The sequence below is a fragment of the Leucoraja erinacea genome, chromosome 28 (assembly GCF_028641065.1).
Source record: "Leucoraja erinacea ecotype New England chromosome 28, Leri_hhj_1, whole genome shotgun sequence".
NCBI lineage: Eukaryota > Metazoa > Chordata > Chondrichthyes > Rajiformes > Rajidae > Leucoraja > Leucoraja erinaceus.
Window position 1 is genome coordinate 14,164,082 of NC_073404.1, and position 23,663 is coordinate 14,187,744.

General features: G+C 43.1%; 4 protein-coding genes across 8 annotated transcripts in view; 1 reads left to right on the forward strand and 3 right to left on the reverse strand.

The window, feature by feature from the left end:
- The window catches only part of sumf2 (sulfatase modifying factor 2), a 56,852-nt gene extending 46,867 nt beyond the window's left edge, over positions 1 to 9,985 (reverse strand). The window contains exon 1 of the mRNA XM_055657803.1: positions 9,905 to 9,985. Coding sequence (XP_055513778.1) covers positions 9,905 to 9,911 — 7 coding nt within the window. The 5' untranslated portion in view covers positions 9,912 to 9,985. The remainder of the gene's footprint in view (positions 1 to 9,904) is intronic.
- On the reverse strand, positions 330 to 10,278 carry LOC129710657 (inactive C-alpha-formylglycine-generating enzyme 2-like). Of its 3 annotated transcripts, XR_008725702.1 has the most exons (7): positions 10,139 to 10,278; positions 7,071 to 7,115; positions 5,830 to 5,903; positions 4,660 to 4,715; positions 2,084 to 2,168; positions 1,715 to 1,880; positions 331 to 520 (listed from the first exon to the last, which is right to left on the reverse strand). XR_008725702.1 is itself a non-coding variant. In XM_055657812.1 (5 exons), the coding sequence occupies exons 1-5, from the start codon at positions 10,206 to 10,208 to the stop codon at positions 334 to 336; spliced, it is 564 nt and encodes a 187-aa protein (XP_055513787.1). In that variant the 5' UTR covers positions 10,209 to 10,276; the 3' UTR covers positions 330 to 333. The 3 variants fall into 3 exon arrangements, 1 of the variants encoding a protein (XP_055513787.1); XR_008725703.1 differs by lacking the exon at positions 5,830 to 5,903; XM_055657812.1 differs by lacking the exons at positions 5,830 to 5,903; positions 7,071 to 7,115 and having other exon boundaries at positions 330 to 520; positions 10,139 to 10,276.
- On the forward strand, positions 10,130 to 15,368 carry LOC129710655 (uncharacterized). 3 transcript variants are annotated; one of them, XR_008725700.1, is made up of 3 exons: positions 10,130 to 10,269; positions 11,446 to 11,529; positions 12,480 to 12,615. XR_008725700.1 is itself a non-coding variant. In XM_055657810.1 (3 exons), exon 3 carries the CDS (start codon positions 14,509 to 14,511, stop codon positions 15,115 to 15,117), a length of 609 nt encoding a protein of 202 aa, XP_055513785.1. In that variant the 5' UTR covers positions 10,130 to 10,269; positions 11,446 to 11,529; positions 13,843 to 14,508; the 3' UTR covers positions 15,118 to 15,368. The 3 variants fall into 3 exon arrangements, 1 of the variants encoding a protein (XP_055513785.1); XM_055657810.1 differs by lacking the exon at positions 12,480 to 12,615 and adding an exon at positions 13,843 to 15,368; XR_008725701.1 differs by lacking the exon at positions 10,130 to 10,269 and adding an exon at positions 10,387 to 10,639.
- LOC129710649 (palmitoyltransferase ZDHHC5-A-like) overlaps positions 11,988 to 23,663 on the reverse strand; it is a 64,656-nt gene continuing 52,980 nt past the window's right edge. Inside the window, exon 9 of the mRNA XM_055657800.1 lies at positions 11,988 to 13,117. The gene's annotated coding sequence lies outside the window, so the exon portion shown is untranslated. The remainder of the gene's footprint in view (positions 13,118 to 23,663) is intronic.

Here is a 23,663-nt window from a genome sequence, read left to right on the forward strand (position 1 = left end):
ATAGAAAATTCATTGAAACAGTTTGATGTGTGGAATCCCAATTGGTAATCCCAGCCTTTTGGATAATTCCCCCTATTTATAATACATTGCAATCAAAGATCAAATGTAGCTAGAGGGTACAGATAAGATTCACAAGGATGTTACAAGGACTGGAGGATTTGAGTTATAAGGATGGACTGTACCGGTTGGGATTACTCTCCAAAGAATGTAATAGATGCTGAGGGATCACAGCATCATTTGTTAGGTCTCTAGAACAGGAAATTCAGTTTACAGCCAAGAATGAATACTAATTTGTTACAACAGTTTCTGAAACAATGACGATTCTTCAGGTAGTCAAACAAAATTCAATTTATTTAATATGTCAAAATGGTTATCAAATATGAAAGAAAGATATACATTTATTAAATATGAAGGAGATACTTGAAGGATATACTTGAGATACTTGAGATACATGTGGGAAGCCGAGTCTGCGGTGTTTCCCATTCTAAAAACGGAAGCCGAGTCTGCGGTGTTTCCCATTCTAAAAACAAAGATGTCAGTTAGTTTGCTGCTGCCATTATATGTTCTACAGAACTTAAGTCCACAAAAGTAATCTTCTTCTGAGCTGCAACTTATTGAAATGATTTGTGCAGGTTAGTTACCCATCTAACCAGAGCCGTGGTACTAGGAGTACATGCTACTACTAATTTTAATGTAGGAGTCCCTCTCGAGGCTGTGCAGAGACTGATAATATTGTCTGTGACTCAGTGCACCCTTGCCTTGGAGTCAGAGCGAATGCATATCCACACCGGATATACAAAATCTAATGCAGGTTGACGTTCCAGGTGAAATTCTGTGACAAGTGACCCTTCACCCGATTATCCTTTGCCACTCTATCATCTGCAGAACAAGTTAGAAATGTGTGATGGAACACCGTCCACTTACCTGGAGGGACAAGAACAGTTTAGCTAACGTTCAGGCAGCTCAACTCTGCAGTACAGGGTGGGATGTTCGATTAGCACTTCATTTTTCATCATACATTTATTCTGTCCATCCTCAGCACCCTGTGGCTGCTGTATGCACTGGATATAACATTTACTGAGACCTCCTCGATAATCATGTCCAAGCCCACAACTTCTGCAGCCTGGAAAAATAGGGACACCTGGCACCTGAGAACACCTCCCGCCCCTAGTCCTGACCTATTCTGATCTATCGCCTCGCCCTTCCTTACACCAGCAATTAGCAACAAGCTGGAACAGCCTACCAGATGCTGTAATGGGGGGGGGGGGGGGGGGGGGGGGGGGGGGGGGGGGGGGGGGCACCTTCACATCATTCAAAACACAGTTTAGCCCCATCTTCTCAAAGGGAATTAATCCAAAAAAATCCATTAAACAAGGCCAAGAGTATGTAATACATGTGGAGCCAAATACAAAAGGCAGCTCCTGCATTTGACAAAATTTGGCCTTGTCGAGCTACCTCACGTTACCCAACAGTTACATTGAAAAAAGTTTAGATAATCTGAAAGAAAATCAAATGAATTTGGGGGTATACAAGTACAATGGCAATACTTCAAATCATCTGACATTGTTAACACAGTTAAGTGCCAAAGGTTACCTGACGCTCATGGAATTCCAGACACATTTAGCACCTTTGAGAAACTGGCAGGGAAAAGGAGTGTAAACGATCAAGAAATATACCTGTGTCAGGGCAGCATTGTGATTGCATTGTGTTTTACCTGCTTGTGACCCGTGCTTTATGATTCACAAGTCCATCCACACTGTCAATCCATGAGGATCCACGCAGAACATAAATCTTCTGAGATTCAACCTTTACCGGTGGGCCTGCTGGAACGTACTCCAATTCAGTCCATTCCCATGTATTTCCCAGCATGTCATAGATGCCTAAGCAAAGTGTACAAACACTAGTGTCATAGAAAGTCTTAGAATCACACAGCACCAAACAGGCCACATTACTCCATATTGAACATAATTTTCAAACTCAATAATTTGTATTTCAATCACACAGCCAAGAAAACATGAATTTCATACGGGTAAAATAATGACAACTTTGTGAAAATATAGGCACAGAATGAATCACACCTTACCATAGTGATTCTGTGGTGGAAATGCATTCACAGGGGATACACCATGATAACCATCTTCTGCTGTGTCCTGTTCTGGAAATTTCCCCTGTAATAAACATATCAGAAAGAAGATTGGAAGACTCAAATGCAAATAATATCCACGATACACAATGGAAAGTTATTTTTTACCCAATGAACATTAAAATGCAGTCAAAGCAAAGATAAGGCAAGGGAAGAGATTGTTAGGGCTTTGGCTGAGGCGTTGTTCCAGATGACTGGAGAGACGTAGTGCAATTATAGAGCTGTGAGCCAGCATTGGAAGTAAGGAGGTTGGTGGAAAGGAGTCTGAGGGAAGGATTTGTCAACACTTGGAAGGGAAAAACAGATACAATTAAATAGGAATGCTTCGAGAAGTTGGCAATTTTCAAGTAGAAACAGCACCTGATGCAGAGGGGAAGGACACAAAGATGGAAGTGGAAGTGGTGGACAAAAAGGCCAATGTCAAATGTCTACAGAGACCAACAGGACTGGAAGCATTCAAGGAGATGATAACCTGATACTTGCAGGCAACAATGTCAGCAGGAAACTGGTTGCCACAAAAATTTGTTAAAGGCTAACAGTATTTGGGGAATTCCAACAACAATAATGAATTCCTCACCTGGACCTTTAGATTTCTGGGGCAGTGAATCGCAGAATCACACATGCTCAAAAAGAAGAAACTCCCCGACACGTCTAAAATGATGATGTTTTCACCCTGAAAACTATGTTCACTTGTTTACAGACTCCATAAGCAAAGGAATCGCTCTCTCTACCAAATCTCTCAGAAACTGTTGTGTGGCAGAACTTGGTTCTGGAAGTGGCGGCACTGGTGAACGGCTGCGGCTAGCCTGCAGTCCGTTTGTTTTTACTTTTTTTGTGGTGTTTTTTTCGTTTTATCTGGTTAAGTTTTTGGTTTTAGGTTGTGTTTATGTGTGTGGGGGGTTGAAACCGGACTTGCTGTCTCTCCCTTCAGGGGAATGTGACTTTTTTGTCGTATCCCCCTTCTCTGCTTCCATCTGCGCTGAGGCCTAATGGCGGAGCTGGCGACCTCGAGGCTCCGGAGGCAGCCTGTCAGGACCTGCCCTGGGCTCGCTCCCGTGAGGACAGCCCGGCTCGGGGCTGGAACGGCACTCCCGTGAGGGGCTGTGACGCTCACGTGAGGGTGGCCTGGCGCAGGGCTGAGACGCTCCCGTGTGGGGGCGGCCCAGCTCGAGGGTAACGGCGCTCCCGTGGGGGCGGCCCAGCTCGAGGGTGGAACGGTGCTCCCGTCGGGGCGGCCTGGCGCGGGGCTGAGACGCTCACGAGAGGGTGACCTGGCTCGGGGCTGGAACGGTGCTCCGGTGGCTGAGACGGCGTTCTGGCGGCGGCGGCCTGAGTCCGGGGTTCAGCCGCGGGCCAGTGGACGACGTCGTCAACAGCTCGTCCGCTGGACTGGAGGGCGGCAGCTTCGACCACCCCGGGCCGCTGTGTTTGAACCGGCCCGTTCGCGGAGCTCGGTGAGCCGCGGGACTGATTTACCATCGCCCGCTGGGGTATCGTCTCAGCGCAGAGGGAGAAGAGGAGGGAAGAGACTGCAGCCCTAAGATTTTTGCCTCCATCACAGTGAGGAGGTGCTTGGTGCTCACTGTGGTGGATGTTAATTTGTGTTTACTGTCTGTTCTGTTGTCTATTATTGTATTATTGTATGTATGACTGCAGCACAAAATTTCGTTCAGACTGAAAGATCTGAATGACAATAAAGGAAATTCAAATCAATTCAATTCAATTCATTCTTATGGTAGACAAAATGTCTGAAGAAGGGTTTCGGCCCGAAACGTTGCTTATTTACTTCGCTCCATAAATGCTGCCGCACCACCCGCTGAGTTTCTCCAGCAATTTTGTCTACCTTCGATTTTCCAGCATCTGCAGTTCCTGCTTGAACATACCTCATTCTTATGACAAGCCCATTTGTTCAATTGTTCCTCACAGGCTCTTCAGCCCAGGATCAATCGTGTAAACCTATTCTGAACTGATTTCATTGCAAACACATCCTCCCTTTGATACATCAGCAAACTATTGGCTGTTCTCTGGCTGTGATCTCACCAGCACGCGGAAGAACCAGAGGCAAGATTTCCTTACTCGTGCAAGTCATCCCCCGCATAATAAAGGCAACATTTCTTCTGACTTGCTGATTGCGCACTGCATCTCTGCACTTCATTTATGCATTTCTTGTAAGAGGACATTCAGTTCTCACTGCCCAGTGATATTTTTAATAATCTCACAACATTTATCTTTTTCTTTCTGTAAAAATGGATAAGCTCAGATTTCAATTTACCCAAACAGCATCAGCATGCCTCTTGCAACGTGGAATGCTAACACTCTTGACCATTACACCACCACCATCAAATACACCCATCACTCCATCCACCAGCCAGCCTGATAATCTGTTGCTGCTGTTGAATCTGAGGGTTTACAAACAGATTGAACCACACTGCACCACCAAATATTTACACAGCAGTGGAGTGAGGAGACGCATCGGTGTTCAACCTGTACTGTTAAAATTACTCAAAACACGTTACCTGCCAAAGGTTTGTGCGATTGGGCTGAAACTTATTTCCCCATGGATACACTCTACCTGAAAGCAGAGATGAGAATTTAGTGTTTAAATGGTAGACTAAGTTGCATGGCTTAGATATTCACATTCTCCTAAAAAAGTGTTAAACATACTTGCAGGCATCAGCAGAGCTGCTATCAAATGCTGGAGGGAACCTCATGCAGCTGCTGACACTGAACAAGGCAACTGCAATCTCATACTCCAGCCCAAGGAACAAACACCAGAGATGCAATTTGCAAAATAGGTTACTGTTGATTATATGGCATTTGGACGAGGGGGCAGTTTGTGTTGGGGGGGGGTGGAGGGGGTCAGGCAGGGTTAAGGCAGAGAGAGGGGAGAGTGGGCTGCATGAATCATAGAAGGCAAGCCACATTTCCTGAATTAACAGGACACTTCATACGTCCTGGAACACAATGCCTCATCTAAAAAATAGACGTGGCAGAATGAGAGAAACCAAGAGAAAATGAAGCATCCATACAAGAGACTAAATGGAAGGAGGTGCATTCAAGGCAAGGCTCTCCATCTGCAGTCAATGAAGCTCTCAATCTCATTTCATCCATTACCTAAACCTCTCCCCTCACCCCTTTTTAAAGTCTTTTCACTTGCTGCGTCCCTTTTCCTTCAAATAATTTCTCCCAGTCAAAGTTAGTTAGACGGGTTGGGACCTCATCAGGGCGCTGGATATCTGCAGCAGCCGTATGCTTTTTGGTGGTGAATATCATGATTTGGGAGGATCTGCCAAAGTAATCTGGAGGGAGTAACTGCAGTGCATTCGGCCCTTCGAGCCAACACCGCCATTCATTGTGATCATGGCTGATCATCTACAATCAGTACCCCGTTCCTGCCTTCTCCCCATATCCTCTGACTCCGCTATCTTTAAGAGCCCTATCTAGCTCTCTCTTGAAAGTATCCAGAGAACCAGCCTCCACCGCCCTCTGAGGCAGAGAATTCCACACTCACCACTCTCTGTGAGAAAAAGTGTTTCCTCATCTCCGTTCTAAACGGCTTGCTCCTTATTCTTAAAATTTTGACAATTGAAATATTTGGGGAAATAATTAAGAAACATTTAAAGAAATTTGAGTCAATCAAAGATAACCAGCATGGATTTATTAAAAGCAAGTTTTGTTTGACTAACCTGACTTAATTTTTGTTGAAGACGCAGAGAAGGTTAATTAAGCGAATTCAGTAGATGCTCTCTACATGGATTTTCTGAAATCAACAAAGACCTGCATGAAACCCATTTGGCAAAATTGATGCCCAAACAATTAAATAGCTTGTATTGACAACAGGAATTTCAAAAATGGTTTAAAGACAGTAGTCAGAGATGGCTGCTTTCTAGATTGAAGATGGTGCTCCTCGGTGGCCAGTACTGGAACAGCTTATTTTGGAAACACATTCAAAGTTGCTACAGTGTATCCTCTAGATGGTACAACTTTTGCTATTGATTTAGTAGGAGCCAGCGGAGCAACCTTTCCACACCGGAGGGTGGTGAGTATATGGAATTAGCTACCAGTGAAAATGGTTGAGGCAGATATAATGACATATTTAAAAGCCAGTTGTTTAAGAAAGAACTGCAGATGCTGGAAACATCGAAGGTAGACAAAAATGCTGGAGAAACTCAGCGGGTGAGGCAGCGTCTATAGAGCAAAGGAATATTATGCCTTTAAAAGACAGTTGGTCAGATAAATGGATTGGAAGGATTGAGAGTGATATGGGCAAATGGGATTTGGTCAATAGTGTTAGACACTGCCTGGTCCTTCAGATGTTCTGACCTCCCCAAAATTGAAAGAATCTATACGAGGCAAGCCTCAAAAAGGCAACCAATATCATTATAGACCCACATCCGCCTAGTCACACTCTCATTTCAATCCTGCCATTAGGAGGAAGGTATAGTCTGAAACAGTGAACATGTTCAGCAATAGCTTCTTCGCAACAAACATTACGTTTTTGAGCACTAAACACTAACCTCAAAGATTTAAGCAGAGTGTCTTTAGTTGCACAAAGAAATGTTCATTTTCTTTGCACTAGTTTCGGTTATTAATTTATATTTCCTAATTTATTATATATTATCTGTGTGTATTGCAGAGACTCGTTATATTGTTGCAAGAAATAATGTTATTGTTCCATTGTTATTACATATGACAATTAAACACTATGAACTCTTGGCTAAAATGGAGCATCCGGGTCGACAGGGATGGGTAGGGCCGAAGAGCCTGGTTTCATGCTCTATGATTATTATTTCTTCTCAAGTAACAGGTATCAACATTTGTTAGCTCTGTTATATTGCTTCAATAAATATACAGCTCTCAAAAGAATGCAATAGATTTTAAACAGGAAAAATCTTGTCTTGCATTGTTCAGGATTATCAAACCTCACCTGTCTCTAAAAAGCTCTTTCAATCGGCAACCACGAAGGAGCAGACTGAAACAACAAAATGTCATTCAATTATTAATACAATACCTAAAATTACTTTGGATGCAGAAGTAATGCACGTGACATAAATTTAATAAAGATATAATTTTGAACAAAGACGACCGAGTATTTTAGCACAGGGCTGACCCAAATTGGTTGCAGCCAGCAATTCTGAAATGAAGCACCAATGTTCAGCCGCTGCTCAAGTGTCCTGGAGTTATGTGGACCTACTATAAATCAGAACAAGCAGAGTGACACATGCTGGCGCACCTGCCCTTCTGTTCTAAGTGGAATCACTGGGAATCACTCTCTCCAATTCCAACACCAACCAGTCCTGGTGAATGAATACTTAACCCCCTTCAGGGAATCCCACAACATCTAAATCAAATGGCAAGAAGTTAATTTGCTTTATTTATTTAAATCTTTTAATTACATTGGTTCTCTAATGGAGTTTCATTGTTTTTTTAATTGTTTGATTTTTAAAGATTATTTAAAGCAATTGTAATATTAATTAAGTTTCTATTGGTTGAAGTCTCTGTCAAAGATAGTTAGACGGGTTGGGACCTCATCAGGGCGCTGGATAGCTCTGCTATGTTCTGGGCAGGGCACCATTGGAGATTAACTCAGCGGTGCCCTGCGCAGCGGTGGAACCAAGGTAGTAGTCCCAAGTGCCCTGGACTAGGAACGGGAGAGCAGCCTGGTATACATGACTGAAAGTAGGTGTTTGATACTGTGGAATGTATAAGCTATACTCAGTTGTAAACTAAGACACATGCTGTCTTAACTGCAAGGCCTTCTCAGAGTCCGCACTCTACACAGCTCAAACCCTTCAATAAAAGGAATCAAAGCAACACAGAAAGTTACACCCTCTTTCTCCAGTTTGTCAAACAGTGTTTTACGATATCTGCATATGTGTGTGAGTCTCATTACACTTTTGTTATACAGATATCTCAGAAAGCCATGCTGACAAATATATCTTAGAAAACCTGTTTGACAAAGCCACATACTGGTTGGAGATTTGCTTTTGAATACTTTGAGTAAAATGAACTGAAAAGAGAGTGGTGGGGGGAGAGGTGGTTAGAGGGAGGGGGTGGTTAGAGCGGGGCGTGGTTAGTGTGTGTGTGACGCGGCAGGCTGCTCCCCTGAATTCCATAGAGCTGCCGACAGCTTTCATGCATGAGGCGCGCACACTTCATTTCCTGAACATTCTGAACGCATGACGCACTGTTGCATGTTGCATTTTGCCCTCTGTCTCTCCCCCTCTCTCTCATTTTATAATTCATTTTATTAGCTCACATCCTTACCGAATTGCAACAAATTTCACTGCACATCTCGTATGTGTATGTGACGAATAAACTTGACTTGACGTAACATTAAAACGCTTAATCTGATTTTAACTGCTATTTAACTGCCACGTTAAATCAACTGGCTCACTTTATCAGACCTTTCCTGTTAAGAGTCAGATTAATGTGTAGGAAGGAACTGCAGATGCTAATTTAAACTGAAGATAGACTGCCGTAACTCAGTAGGACAGGTAGCATCTCTGAAGAGAAGGAATGGGTGATGTTTTGGGTCGAGACCCTAATGCAGCATTATAACAGGCACTTTGGCCCATCTCCATGCAAACCTTTTCCCATCTATCGCTCACATTAGCATTGTGTCCTTCTATGCTCTGCCTATTTAAATTTAAATGCCTCCTAAACGTAGTAACTACAATTCCACCATCTCCTCTGGTAGGATATCAATGCAGCTCTTCAGATAGCAATAACTCCTTGCATACTTAACCTTCAGATCTTACCTGAAACCTAGGGAATCTTGTTTTGATACCCCTGCCAATAGAAAAAAAGAGGCAGGGTCTGGGGTAATATCCCTTCTCTTCAGACAAGGGAAGGGATATCCCTCCATGGGGCTACAAGAGGCGGATGGGTACTTAGTTTAAGAAAAATTGTGAGCACTGCCGAATATAACACTAATTAATATATAGGGTGATTTCACCAAATGGCAAATGAGCGTAGTTCCCCCCTCACGTGACCAAAACTTTTAACTGGAGGACAATTATCGCGTTTGCTCGCTGAATTTCATCAAAAGTAAGGCATTATTAACTTACTTTTCATGAAATTCAGCGAGCAAACGCGAAAATTCCCGATATTTTGGATCTTAAAATCTCCACGGCAAATGTCAGCTGTTCACTTCCGCTGCTTTCTACCTTCAGTTCCCTCTTGTAATTACCTTATTTTCTATCTTTTTTTTTGCCTGCAAATTTAGGTCGCTGTGCTTCACGGTCACCCCGACTAGCACAGAAAATTTCAGCTCAAAAATCGGCCATTTTCCATGTTTTTAACGGGTGGGAAAGTGCGTATTTCCCCATTCACTAACATGTACCGATCTGACATATGTCCTCCAGTTACAATTTTCGGTCACGTGAGGGGGGATCTACGCTCATTTGACCTTTGGTGAAATCACCCTATAGACGCTAAGAATGTCCGAAGAGCCGTCCCTGTTTTGTGTATATTTTTTTACTCTGAATGAAGTTTATTTTTGAAAATTAAAAAAAAATGCTTCTCGGTTCAACCCAGACAAATTATTGGTAAATTTCTTCTGCACTCTCTCCTGCACATATGTTCTCTCCATGCCAACTCCACTTTCTCTCCAATCTAAAACGAACTTCCTTTCCATCCTTCATAGTTCTGATGAAGTCTCTAACTTGAAACTTCAATTGTTTTTCTCTTTTCCTACGAATTCTGTCGCGTGACCCGTTTCCAGCATTTTCCATCTACCCTGTCATGGCACATAATCACCTCTCATTCTTCTAAACGTAGCTAAAATGTCGTGAATCTCTACTTTGAGGCAATGCTTTCAACTCTGTGAGCATTCGCTGCACTCCCGCTATTGCGGCGACATCCCTTCCTAGGGCCTCATCCCCGGGACCCCAACCCGCGTTGCCAGGGACGACCCCCGACCCCACGTTGCTAGGGACGACCCGATCCTGACCCCATGTTGCCAGGACACCACGACCATTCTCGGTCACGCACCTACGAAAGCCTCCGCCGGCTCCAACAGCAGGAGCGAGAGAGCGGACAGGACAGCGCTGAGGCCGCGCATGGTGCCGGCACAGGCCCGGTCGGCAGCCTCGGGCCCTCGCCTGACGTGCAGCTAGCTGCGGGTTGGTCTTGCTATAAGATCTTTGGGTTGGTCCGCGAGGAAACGGAGAGGAAACGAGCCCTGGGAGAGGCTGGTCGATGGAAGAGGCGGGAGGGATGGGAGGGGCAAAGGGTGGACGAGAGCAAAGATCATAGAGTGGAGCAAAGATCCTATAGCGTTTAGCAGAGCTAAGGATCTTTGGTGTGATCCGTGTTGAACAATATGTGTGTGACATAGCTCGTCTATCATATCAGCAAAGATCATAGAGCGGAGCAAGATCACTTCTGCGCAATCCAATGTACTGAGGTGTAGCACGTAACGGAGCGTCGCGGCCGCCATCTTGGAATGGTCAACCCGAGTCCCGTTAAATATATGTATAAATATATATATGTGTAAGTGTGTGTTTGTGTGAGAGAGAGGCAAGTTAGAGAAATAGATCGCAAAGTTCCTTCTCATAGATCAGAAGCAAATTTGATTTAAAGCAACACTATTTCTCTTTATCTTAGTTTCAGATGATGTATATAAACAATAAAGGCAATTATATTTATAAATTAATACATATAAATATATTAATTCATATATATAAATATTAATTCAGATATATATATAAATATGTCAATTCACACACACATATTATGAATTAATCTTTTTGCAAAACTGCACACAAAAATGTGACATCAGGGGTCAAATTTCAAATTCCTTAAAAAAAGTTGACAAACACTTTATTGGGCTCATGACTAACATAGTATCAACAACAAATATAAGAAAAGATAACACATTGATAGCAAGTTTCCGAAAATGGCATCAGAATACACAAATTCATTTTGTGTAACGGTTGTCGCCTGGTGTCCACCAGTCACCTGGTTGGCACAGTAAGTGCACGTATTTCTCATTCCTTTCTATGTTTATGAATACCACATGGAACAATAAAATTGCAAACACCATTTCCACTTCATTCATCTGATCATGTAGTGGAATACTGCATCCATCCGAGTGGACACCGCTACGTACATTGCACATCATACACACTTGTACGTTGCGGTGGACACTAAAAAAAAACACCGTCCGTTTTGGTTTCCCAGAAAACGAGCGCTACATTATTAGTGAAAACCAAGCATTTTCTCCGATGTGAACATTACCTTATTGATTTCAGTGACATAGATGACAAATGCTTGATTTGGGCTTTTTTTAATTGTAGATGAAATGTCTCCATCATGGTCATCGTGAAGGTTCCCAAAGTTCACGTGACGGAATGAAGTTAGCAATTTTTTCTGTGCAGAAGGTAAGCAAGAGGCAGTGTGTTGCCAAATTGAAACTTGGCTCTTTTTGATGACCAATTTATGTAATATATATATATATATGTGATATAGATGTATATGTGTGTGTGTGTGTGTGTGTGTGTGCGTGTGCGTGTGCGCGTGTGTGTGTGTGTGTGTATATATTTCTCTAGTCTCTTTATCTACCTATCCATCTACCTATCTATAGATCTATAAATGAAATCCTAATATTGTGAATAAAATATCCATGAACACATGTCAAGATTTTTCCCATTCTATATTAGTGCATACATACCTACATATTTAAATTCAGCCGATAAGTTAGTCAAATAACATACTTTTGCTTTTTTTGAGGCATAACGACACATTTGTGTATCAGCAATATATTGCATGAACGACTGCAATTTCAAATAATTTTAAATTGAAATTCATGAACAAAGAAAACACTTTTTATTTTCGTCATTCATGGTAATATTTACATAATTTTGTGCATAAGATATACAATGTTGCAGTGTTTCGCATATCAGCTAACCAATCAGCTGAGTGATCTAAAATTCAATGTATTTCAAACAATGATAGCCCCACCCTTGCTGATCCCAAAGGACAATATTTCCAAGTTATATACAATAATAAATAAAACGTCATTTGCACAATTTTGTGTAGGTAACGGGAGGTTCTCATTCTTCCTGTTGAGTGACCAATTCATGGTAATATTTACATAATTTACATAATATTAACCCGCCGAACCCAACGCTGGTTATTCAAATGTCGTTTTATATATGTTGAACAATTATTGTATTCCGCTCTAAATAAATAAATAAATAGATAAATAAATAAACAAACAGATAAATAAATAAATAGATAAATAAATAAATAGATAGATTAATAAAATGACGCAAATAAAAAGTGTTTTCCTTGTTTATGAAGTTCAATTTAGAATTATTTGAAATTGCAGGTATTGGTGCAATATACTGCTCACCCACAAATGTGTCATTATGAGAAGTCTCAAGAAAAAGCAAAAGCATGTTATTTGACCAACTAATCGGCTGAATATAAATATGTAGGTATGTACTCATTACATTATATTACACTAATATAGAAAGAAAGAATGGAAAAATATCTTGACGTGTTCATGGATATTTTATTCACAATATTATTATATTTTATTCACAATAATATTCACTGTATACATATGAAATACTATATATATATCCTAATATTCACAATATTAGGGTTTCATATATGTGTATATATATATATATTATTCACAATATTATAATTGCATATATGTGTGTATATCTATATGTACATTTGAGAGAGAGAGCGAGACACACACACACACAGACAGAGAGAGAGACAGAGAGAGAGAAAGAAAAAGGTTGTTAAACAAATTAGAGGAAATCACAAGAAAGAAACTAGGGAAATATATATGTGCGTGGGTGTGTGTGTGTCTGTCTGTGTGTGTGTGCGTCTGTGTGTCTGTGTGTAAATATATATATACACACACACACACATCACATATCTATATATATGCTTTTGTTTTGGTCATCAAAATTGGTTGACAAGTATAGGTCTTTGAGATCTTGTCGACATCTGAAATGAGAGAAAATAGCACATAATCACTAAAAACAAGTGATTTTACTACATACCTGTAGAATGGATGATTTATCACTTAAGTGCAATTGTTTCCAGTTGTGGGGCGCGACCTGTATATTGAAAATGCATTTTGCCTCGAAAATGTCAATTTACCTTAAATGTAGAACATCTTATTAAAATTTTCTTTCATAGACCATTTAAGTATTTTCTTTCTATCCTCTTTTGGACCTAAGACACTAGCAGAGCTGCCAACTCTCACGCAGAGAGATGAGCCAGAGAGAGAGAGAGAGAGAGAGGCCGATAAGGCCGAGACAGGGGGCAGAGACAGAGGAGGAGGAAAGAGACAGAGAGAGGGAAGAGAGAGAGGGAGGGGGGCAGAGACAGAGAGGGCAGAGACAGAGAAAGGTCAGAGACAGCGAGAAAGGTCTGTGACAGCGAGAAAGGTCAGTGACAGAGAGAGGGTCAAGAGAGGGGCAGAGAGAGAGGGGCAGACAGAGAGGGACAGAGAAAGAAGGGGGCACAGAGAGAGAGGTGCAGAGAGATGGGGGGCAGAGAGAGAGAGAGAGAGAGAGAGAGAGAGATAGAGGAAAGAGAAAAAAGATGGGGAGATGGAGATAAAGAGAGAGAGAGAAGGAGGGAAGGAGAAAGGGGGAGGGAGAGAGAGAGAGGGAGAGAGGATGCCATCACTGTATTCAGTTGTGGTTGTTCACTCTGCATTGTAGGTGAGATGGAAGGTATCAGTATTATTCCACAGACCAGAAACATCATTTTTCCAATATACAAGGAATTCCATCCAGATCTTTGCAGGTGTCCAATTCCTAGCCTTTTCCTCGCCAACGTGCGCTCACTGTCAAACAAAATGGACAAACTATGGCTAAGGATCACCTCCCACAACTGGATCAAAGACTGCAGCATCCTGATCTTCACGGAAACTTGGCTCAACACCGACGTTCCCGACAGCGCCATCCAGCTAACGGGGCGTCATTTACTCCAAGCGGACAGGACATCAGACTCCGGTAAGACCAGAGGTGGGGGTCTGTGCATTTATGTAAATAAAGCATGGTACACGGACTCCACCTTCATCGAGAGTCACTGCTCAGCTAACCTTGAGTTCCTCTTGGTTAGATGCAGACCGTTCTATCTGCCCAGAGAGTTCACCTCCACTGTTGTGACTGCAGCCTATATCCCTCCTGATGCTAATGCCAAGCTTGCAATGAAAGAGCTGCATACTTCCATTAGCAATCAACAGACGCACAGCCCTGAGGCAGCCTTCATTGTTGCGGGTGACTTCAATCACTCTAACCTGAAGACTGTATTCCCCAAATTCCACCAACATGTCTCCTTCCCCACTAGAGTAGACAAGACACTGGACAAAGGCTGAAGACAACATGGCTGAAGCTTACAAAGCCATCCCCCGCCCCCACCTTGGTAAGTCTGATCACGTCTCATTGTTCCTGCACCCTAAGTACTCCCCACTCATCAGACGGGTTAAACCAACTGTGAGGACAGTTAAAGTCTGGTCAGAGGAAGCGGACTTCACACTTCAGCAGTGTTTTGGAAACACTGACTGGAAGGCGTTTGCAACCCAGGCCACCCTTGACTCCCACACGGACATTGATTCCTACACATCCTCTATTCTGGACTTTATAAACTCCACCATCAATAGTGTCACCTCCCTCAAACAGGTGACCATATTCCCGAATCAGAAGCCATGGATGAACAGCGAGGTCAGGCTACTGCTGAAAGCATGGGACACCGCTTTCAGGTCAGGCGATGCTCGAGCCTACAGCTCATCCAGGGCAAACCCGAAGAGGGGCATCAGGAAGGCCAAGCACTGCCATAAGCTCAGGATTGAGGAGCACTTCAATAACAACTCCGACCCCCGACGCATGTGGCAAGGCATCCAGGCTATCACGGACTATAGACCCTCCAACACCACCCCCACATCCAGTGACGCCTCCTTCCTTGAGGAGCTTAATCACTTCTATGGCCGCTAAGACAGGGACAATCTAGAGACAGCCATCAAGGCTGTGCTCCCTGCCGATCACCAACCCCTCACACTCACCCCCTATGACGTATACGTGGCACTGAGTAGGACTAATGCACGTAGGTCTGCTGGCCCTGACGGCATCCCCGAGCGCGTGCTCAGGGCCTGTGCTGCGCAGCTGACAGACGTCTGGACTGACATCTTCAACCTGTCACTTGCCCAAGCAGTTATCCCCATGTGCCTTACAAAACCACCTCCATCGTGCCAGTGCCAAAACACTCCACTGCGGCAAGCCTCAACGACTTCCGCCCCAGTTGAATTTACCCCATCATCACCAAGTCCTACGAGAGGATGTTCCTGGTACACCTCAAAAGCTGCCTACCCCCCACACTGGATCCCTATCAGTTTGCCTAACGCAAGAACAGGAGTACAGAGGATGCCATCTCAACGGCACTTCACTCCGCCCTCTCCCACCTCGACAACAGAGACACTTACGTAAGAATGCTGTTCATCAATTACAGCTCAGCATTCAACACCATTATACCATCTAAACTGATCACCAAACTCGGTAACCTGGGCATCGGTCCTTCCCTCTGCAACTGGATACTGGACTTTCTAACCAACAGACCACAGTCTGTTAGGTTAGACAAGCACACTTCTTCATCCCTCACCCTGAACACTGGCGTTCCACAGGGCTGTGTGCTGAGCCCCCTCCTCTACTCCCTCTTCACCTATGACCTGTACATGGTACTAACACCATCATCAAGTATGCAGATGATACAACGGTGATTGGCCTCATCAGCAACAACGACGAGTCGGCCAACGGGGAGGAGGTCCAGAACTTAGCAGCATGGTGCGCTGACAACAACCTGGCCCTTAACTCCAAGAAGACCAAGGAGCTCATTGTAGACTTCAGGAAGTCCAGGGGCGGCACGCACACCCCCATCCAGATTAACGGGACGGAGGTGGAACATGTTTCTAGCTTCAGGTTCCTGGGTGTTAACATCGCCGATGACCTCTCTTGGACCCGCAATACCTCAACTCTGATCAAGAAGGCTCACCAGCGTCTCTTCTTCCTGAGGAGACTGAAGAAGGTCCATCTGTCTCCTCAGATCCTGGTGAACTTCTACCGCTGCATCATCGAGAGCATCCTTGCCAACTATATCACAGTATGGTATGGCAACTGCTCTGTCTCCGACCGGAAGGCCTTGCAGAGGGTGGTGAAAATTGCCCAACACATCACCGGTTCCTCGCTCCCCTCCATTGAGTCTGTCCAAAGCAAGCGTTGTCTGCTCCAGCAGGTCCAGGAACAGCTTCTTCCCGGCGGCTGTCACTCTACTCAACAACGTACCTCGGTGACTGCCAATCACCACCCCCCCCCCCCCCGGACACTCCTCCCACAGGAAAAATACTATGTCTGTATATATGCTAATGTAAATATTTATTCAAATCATATGCTATGTCGCTCTTCCAGGGAGATGATAAATGCATTTTGTTGTCTCTGTACTATACACTGACAATGACAATTAAAGTTGAATCTGAATCTGAATCGAATGAGACAAAACATCCCGAAGGCCTAGTCATTGTAGCCAGCGACTTCAATCAAGCCAACCTCAGGGGTGTACTACTAAAGTACTATTAGCATGTCTCTTCCACCAGGGCCAGAACATCTTTAACCACTGCTACACATCAATAAGAGAAATTTACCGCTCTGTTCGGCGGCCACATTTCATGAAATCTTATCACCTGGCCGTGCTTCCACTCTCTGCCTACAAACAAAAACCAAAAGAGGAGGATCCGGTGCAGTGAGTTGTTCAATGCTTGTCGGCGGACACAGATGACATCCTAGGCAACTGCTTTGAGTCAGTAGACTATTCCATCTTCAGGGATTCTGCAGACAACCTGAATTAGTATACCACTACCATGATGGACTTCATCTGCAAGTGTGTAGAGGAGTGTGTGCCGACAAAGACAATCTGAGTGTTCCCCAACTGGAAACCATGGACGAGCCATGAGATGCATTCACAGTCGAAGCCAGGTCCATTGCTGACAAGTCAAGCAATCCTGAGCAGTACAAGAAAGCTCGATATAATTTTCACTAAGTCATCAAGGATGTCAAGAGACAATACCAGGACAAACTGAGTCCCAATATAATAATTCAGATACCTGCAGAATGTGGCAAGGTCAGAATACCGAAACTAGCTACAGAGTTACATCAGGCAACATCACTGGTGATACTGCGGCCCCCCCTGATGAACATAATGTTTTCTATGCTCCCTTTGAGCAGAAGGTCAACAGGGTGATGAGTGATGACATCTATCCAATCAGACTCAACTATGCCTCTTCCCATGGTCAATGTTGTTGAAGTTAGCTTGGCCTTCCTGAGGGTGAAAGCAACTGGCTGTATCCTTAGAAACTGCGTGGTCCATATTTGGGAGTATTCTTGGATTTCTTTCATCTCTCCCTACTGCGTTCCCACCTGCTTCAGGAAGACCACTATCATCCCAATGACAAAGAAAAGCAAGGTCTCATGCCTTAATGACCACCGTACAGCAGACATCCATCCATCCATGCTTTTGGTGGCTGGATCTGGAATGCATCCAGTCTACCAATCAGCATTGACCCACTGCAGTTCGCCTACTGCTGCAACAGGTCCATGGCTGATGCCATCTCCCTGATGCTACACTCATCCCTGGAACACCTGGATAAGAGAGACACCTACGTCAGACTTCTATTCATAGACTACAGCTCTTTAATACCATTATCCTATCCAAGCTCAACACCAAACATGATGTGATAGATAGATCAAATAATTTATTATCAAGAAGCAACCTTGTAAAGTAGAAGTTTAACAGATAGCCCACAGAATTTTAAGCAAGAAACTGTTTGTGGGGGACTCTGGGGGAGAGTTAATGGTGTCGAAACTGGCCTTATTGCCCGGGATGGTCAAATAAACAAGTCTAAATCAGTCATAGACCAGAGATTAAAAAGGAAGAAAACTGGGAGGCTGCTGGAATTTTGGCTGTTATGATTGTGTTTTTAATCAATCTGTTCCCTATTTCCCTTTTGCTCCACCTGATGTACTCGTATTTGGTATGATTTATCTGGATAGTATGTGAACAACATTTTTCACTCTATCTTGGTACACACTAATAATAAACAAATACCAATACAGAACAACTAGAAACTGCAACTCACCAATAAGTCACATTTGTAGAATGTTACCTCTACGCCTCTTCCTGTCCTCACAGACGTTTGTGAATTGCTAACTTCTTGATCCACGTTGATGGAGAATCATTTTGCCCAAATGTCACATTTGTGTTGGAGCCTGCAAAAGACAATCCCTGTAACAATGGCTGACAATTCTTGAAGAAAATGATCAGAATGGTCAATCAGCTCTCTCCTTGCAATTATTTAAATGTACTTACCGTCTCAGTACTGCAGTTGTTCCTTCATTGGCAACCACGCCTTTAGCTGCACAGGTCACAGGCATTGGAATGCACCTCCATCAGTCCAAAGAGAAGCAGGGGTGGGGGGGGAAGAGAAGTGGGAAGTGGGAAGGTAGCAAGGAAAATAGTTTGTTATATTCGTTCCAGTTCTGTTGATCCGAGCAGTAGAAGTTTTAATTTAGGCAGGACATTTATAAGGAGAGGGAGCTGGAGTGAGTATTGTCAGGGGAATGGGTAGATAATGTGGTGACAGGTAAATAGAGCAGTTGAGAGGAAAGAGTTTGAAATGGAGCACCAGAGTTTTCATTAAGGTAAGAGAAAGTGGGCAAGGGGGCACTTTGAGGGCGGTTGGGCAAAGTAGGAACAAAAGTGACAGGTAGTGGAACAACAGCATTGGAACGAGATAGGATGGATATAAAAGTCGTAGATGTGGTGTCTGCACACTTTGAACTGACGGATGGACATTCCACCAGATGACCTGGGATCACAGTGACTTCAGTGACTTCAGTCACTGTTTTACAAACTAAAAATAAAAACAAAGTGAACTAAATTAGTAATGCTGATGTTCAGACTTACAATGCAGCTGGAACCATAAGAAGTCTATAAGACCATAACACCTAGGAGCAGAAATAGACCATTCGGCCCATCAAGTTAACTCCATCATTCAATCATAACTGATCTGTTTATCTTTCTCAACCCCACTCTGCCTTGTGTCCCCAACCTTTGAAACCGTTACTAATCAAAAACCTATAAATCTCTGCTTTAAAAATACTTAATGTCTTGGCTTCCTCAGCGATCTGTAGCAATGAATTCCACAGATTCACCACCCTCTGGCTAAAGAAAATCAATATATTTTTCAAGTGCGAGTGTCCCTAATAGGATCTGCATTTATTGCCTATTTTCAATTGCCCTTGAGAAAGCAATGGGGGACTATCATCTTGAACCATCGCAGTTCATCTGGTAAAGATCCTCACACAGCAGTGTACATTGCTGGGACACTTCAGGATGTGAATTTGCTGCGGCCTGATGCCAGGCAGTAGAAATCCTCCCTCAAGGAGGTTCATTTAAATGCCACAATAAAACCAGAAAATGCTGGAAATACTCAGCCGATCAGGCTACATCTGTAGGAAGAGAAATAGAGTTGAGATTTTAGGTCAAAGACCCTTCATTGGAACTGGAAAGTAAAAGAAGTGTTATCAGTCTGCAAAGCTTCAATCTAAATTTATCAGGATTATTTAAGGGAACGGTGATTGCTATATTATATTGTATTGCTATATCTATATAATTATAGATTGTGTATATTTCCATCACTGGTGAAATGGTTTATCTCATAGTGTTTTAATATCATACTGTATTTAAATAATAGATTGGCCAATAGATTACGTTGTCTCAAATTCTTTTTACAAGGCGATCTTACCTCGATAGCTGGTTACCGAACAACAGGGCAGTAAAGTTTCTCCAACATCCTTTGTGAAAAGGATTCTTGTCACTTTTGTATGTTCTCAAAATCTGTCAGCAAGAAAATCATATTGATCAGTCAATGGACAATAGAGAATAGGTGCAGGGGTAGGCCATTTGCCCCTACACGCCAGCGCCACCATCCACTGTGATCATGGCTGATATAACCACACAATCCGTACCCAGTTCCTGCCTTCTCCCCATACCCTTGACTCCGCTTTCTTTAAACAGCTTTATCTAACTCTCTTTGAAAGCATCCAGAGAATTGGCCTGATGCAGAGAATTCCACAGATTCACAGCTCTCTGGATGAAAACCACAGATGCACAACTCTCCGGGTGAAAATCAAGTAATATCAGCAAAGTATAAAATAAATATATTCAGTGGGGTGTTTCCAGTTGTTATTTCAGAGTTCCAGCACTGCAGTATTTTGATTTTCACACCAAGTGATGACTCCACTCCCTGTGGGACCAGCAGGAGTAGGGACTTTTCTTCCCCACTCTGCACCCACAGCCCATCCCCCAGACACACATGGTAATTTATTGAAACACCCCAGATCCAAAAAGAACATCGTAACATTGCAGTTAATGACTTCAACAACTCAACTGATTTAAAATGGCGAACCTGTGCTTTATGGCAGGTAGCAAGACAAGACAAGGAATCACCACACCACTAAATCCAAAAGGTGATTCAGAAAAACTCCTTTGCCATAACAGCAGGTGGTATTTTGAACAATAATTAAGGCAAATGACACGAATAGCTTCAAGGGAAGCCAGAGAAATACACGAGTCATGGGATGAATAAATAAGGGTGGGGAGAGGCTCTTGTGAACCTACAACACAGACTAGGTTAAATCCCTGTTTCTGTGTTTAAATGAAGTGAAAATTAAATTTCAACTGTTATCTTTACTTTTACCTGCTCATACGTGGTCAGTCCAGCTGCGATGAGGTAAGTGTGGAAAGCGAAAAAAGAAAGATAACGGTACAGAAGCAAGAAGCGAAATTGTAGCAAGAATAAAACTGCAAAACATTATTAAGGAAAATATCATTTCTTGCAATCAACATCAAAAGAGACAAGTAAATTGTTTAATGAATCTTCAGCCAAGAAATTCTGCTAGAGATTTACCCCCTGGATTTTTACCTCAAAAATTTGTGCTGTGTTTCTTGAGTTATTAATTCAAATGTTCACAAAAAACGATCCAACTTTGCATTTAAAAAAACGCTTTGTTTTTTTCCGCTGATGACGTGACAATGGATTGGCCTGCCGTCTGCTCGCACTGCGATTGATGTCACCTCCCACCCCTCCCTCCTCCTCCCCCCCCGTTGTTCAAGATACCTGTCGACTGAAGACATTTGCCCGATCGCGCCCTCAACCCGGGCCCTCGAGCTTTGGTCGCCGCACGCTCACGGCGTCGAGGAAAGAGATAAAAAAGATTTCCCCACTCCCACATAAATATAAATACTAAAGGGTCACTAAAAACACCACAAGTAAACACAGACCAAAATAGCAAAAGAAAAAAAAGACGAAGAGACAGGCATGTTGAGCGCGGTTGCCCTGTATGGTTGCCAGCATTGTAACCTAACATGTGAGGGCTGTCTTTAATCTGGGTGTTTATGGGGTGAAATGATGCAGGATCCATCACTGATACGTTAGGCTCAATAGGCTACTTCTGTACTGCTTAATTATCTGGAATGCTGGAGTCTAATTTATTAAGCACTTTGCAATGTGGGATATACTGTGCTAATAACTACAGACAACATAACTTTCTTTCAAATGCCGGTTAAAAGGATACGTGGTGATCTTGGATAGAAATAGTGCATTGGGATTTTAACTAGAAAGATAGTGCAGAAGGAAAGCATGAGAAGAAAATAGACAGTTAAGGAAAAGAGTAAAGTGTAGAAAAAACGATGATTTCTTTTCCCAATGCACTTTTTAAGAAAGAAACAGTGATGGTCAAGATCCTGTTGACAACACAGAATTGACAATTTCAGCACTCAGCAATTTTTTGTACATTATATAAACCCATTTCAATTGTTTTCTGAGCAGTTGTGTTAAAAATAATCTAAATTTTTCTGCCTTTTTCCCATTTTTATAGTCAGATCAGCTACACTTTGATCATCCAACAGCTCAACCAGCACAATGCACCACAAAAAATCTCCCTGCTCATGACCTAAAAACGTAATTCGAATGAATTTGGAAAATTTGGAAAAGATTTAATAGGAATGTGGAGGGGCTTTTTATTTACACATAGAGTGGTGGGTATATGGAACAGGTGCCAAAGGCGGGTAGTTGAGGCAAATACTACAACCACATTTGGACAGGTATATGGATAGAAAAGGTTTAGAGGGACATGGGTCACATGTGGGCAGTTGGGATTAGGGTAGATGGGGCCACCTTGGTGGGCACAAATTGGATCAAAAGGCCTGTGTGCATGATGTATGACTCTGACGAACAGAACACAACTGTGTGATTCTGGACCTGTGCTATCTCCAACTACTTCATCACAACAACTCAGCATCGTTGGCTTGGCTAGCATGTATTGCTCATCTATAGTAACCTCAAACTGGCTGACATGGTCCAGGGATCCCATAATGGGCACGTGGAAACATTTACTTAACAAGGCCCTGTTCCGAACTGAGAGAAACGATCATGGTGTTATCTTCGGTCACTTTTTCAGGCCAAGTATTGCCCGAGGACATTTGTCTATAACTGTTTGTGGCAGCCTTGTTACAGAAAAAACAGATGCCCAAAATATGCCCACGGACACGGTATATACTTTACCCCACTGCTCTCCTAGCAGGCACTCTGAACTGCAGTGACCTTTCATAACTCCGAACAATCAATCAAGGAGAAGTCCGCAAAGAACAATGGACAAAATTTGTTCTAGATTTTATACTCTCATACACACATCGCAGCTGTAGCAGTGTCGACATTCTTGGGGGACGGTAGATTTTACAGATATGGCACCACTTGCTGGTAATATGGGGCCATTTATCATCACCTCTGGTGCATCCAGAACCCCACTGACGTCGACAGAATTCTCTGAAACAAAAGGGAATTGAACAGTGAAGATGGGGGTTCATTAACTTGTGGTGACTTTTCACACAAAATACCTATACTGGGTAGGTCGTGGAAATGTCATTTACGGGGCATTTGTTAAAAACATGATCACCATGTATGTCTTCAAAGGCAGTTATGGAAAAGGATAAAGTTTATCTTCAGGTTAAGCTAAAAGGAGAATATGATTCAATGTGGCAAGTAGTGATGCCCTAGCAAAAGTAGATTGGGAGCAGAATGTCCAGCGGGTTGTTGATTGAAACAATACTGACGCGGGGGTTTTTAAAAGCGATTTAGTGGTTAGGGACAGTTTCCTGTTTCAGTTCAACAAAAAATGTCTTGCACTACCAATCTCAGTGAAAGGGGCGCCGTCGAATTGTAGTGCCTGCCAGAGCAGCTGTAGTCTTACAACCTTTTTACGTAGTTTAGTGAGGTACAGTGTTAGTTTTGGAGGGCTAATTTTCTATGTGGGGGAGCGGAGGGCAGGGAAGGGAAACTTTTTTTCTCAGTACTACCTGGTCGGAGATGCGACGTTTCTGAGCCGCACTTGCCCCATTAGCCGGCTACCACGGCCTTGGAGCGGCGTTCATGCTG

Bases quoted from the DNA above. Each gene is read 5' to 3' on its own strand.
- LOC129710657 (XM_055657812.1), bottom strand. From the start codon at position 10,208: ATGCGCGGCCTCAGCGCTGTCCTGTCCGCTCTCTCGCTCCTGCTGTTG. The intron at 4,716-10,138 runs GTGCGTGACCGA...CTCTGCTTTCAG, and splicing joins GCCGGCGGAGGCTTTCGTAG to GTAGAGTGTATCCATGGGGA. The intron at 2,169-4,659 runs GTAACGTGTTTT...TGTTTATTACAG, and splicing joins ATCGCACAAACCTTTGGCAG to GGGAAATTTCCAGAACAGGA.
- LOC129710655 (XM_055657810.1), top strand. From the start codon at position 14,509: ATGGCTGAAGCTTACAAAGCCATCCCCCGCCCCCACCTTGGTAAGTCT.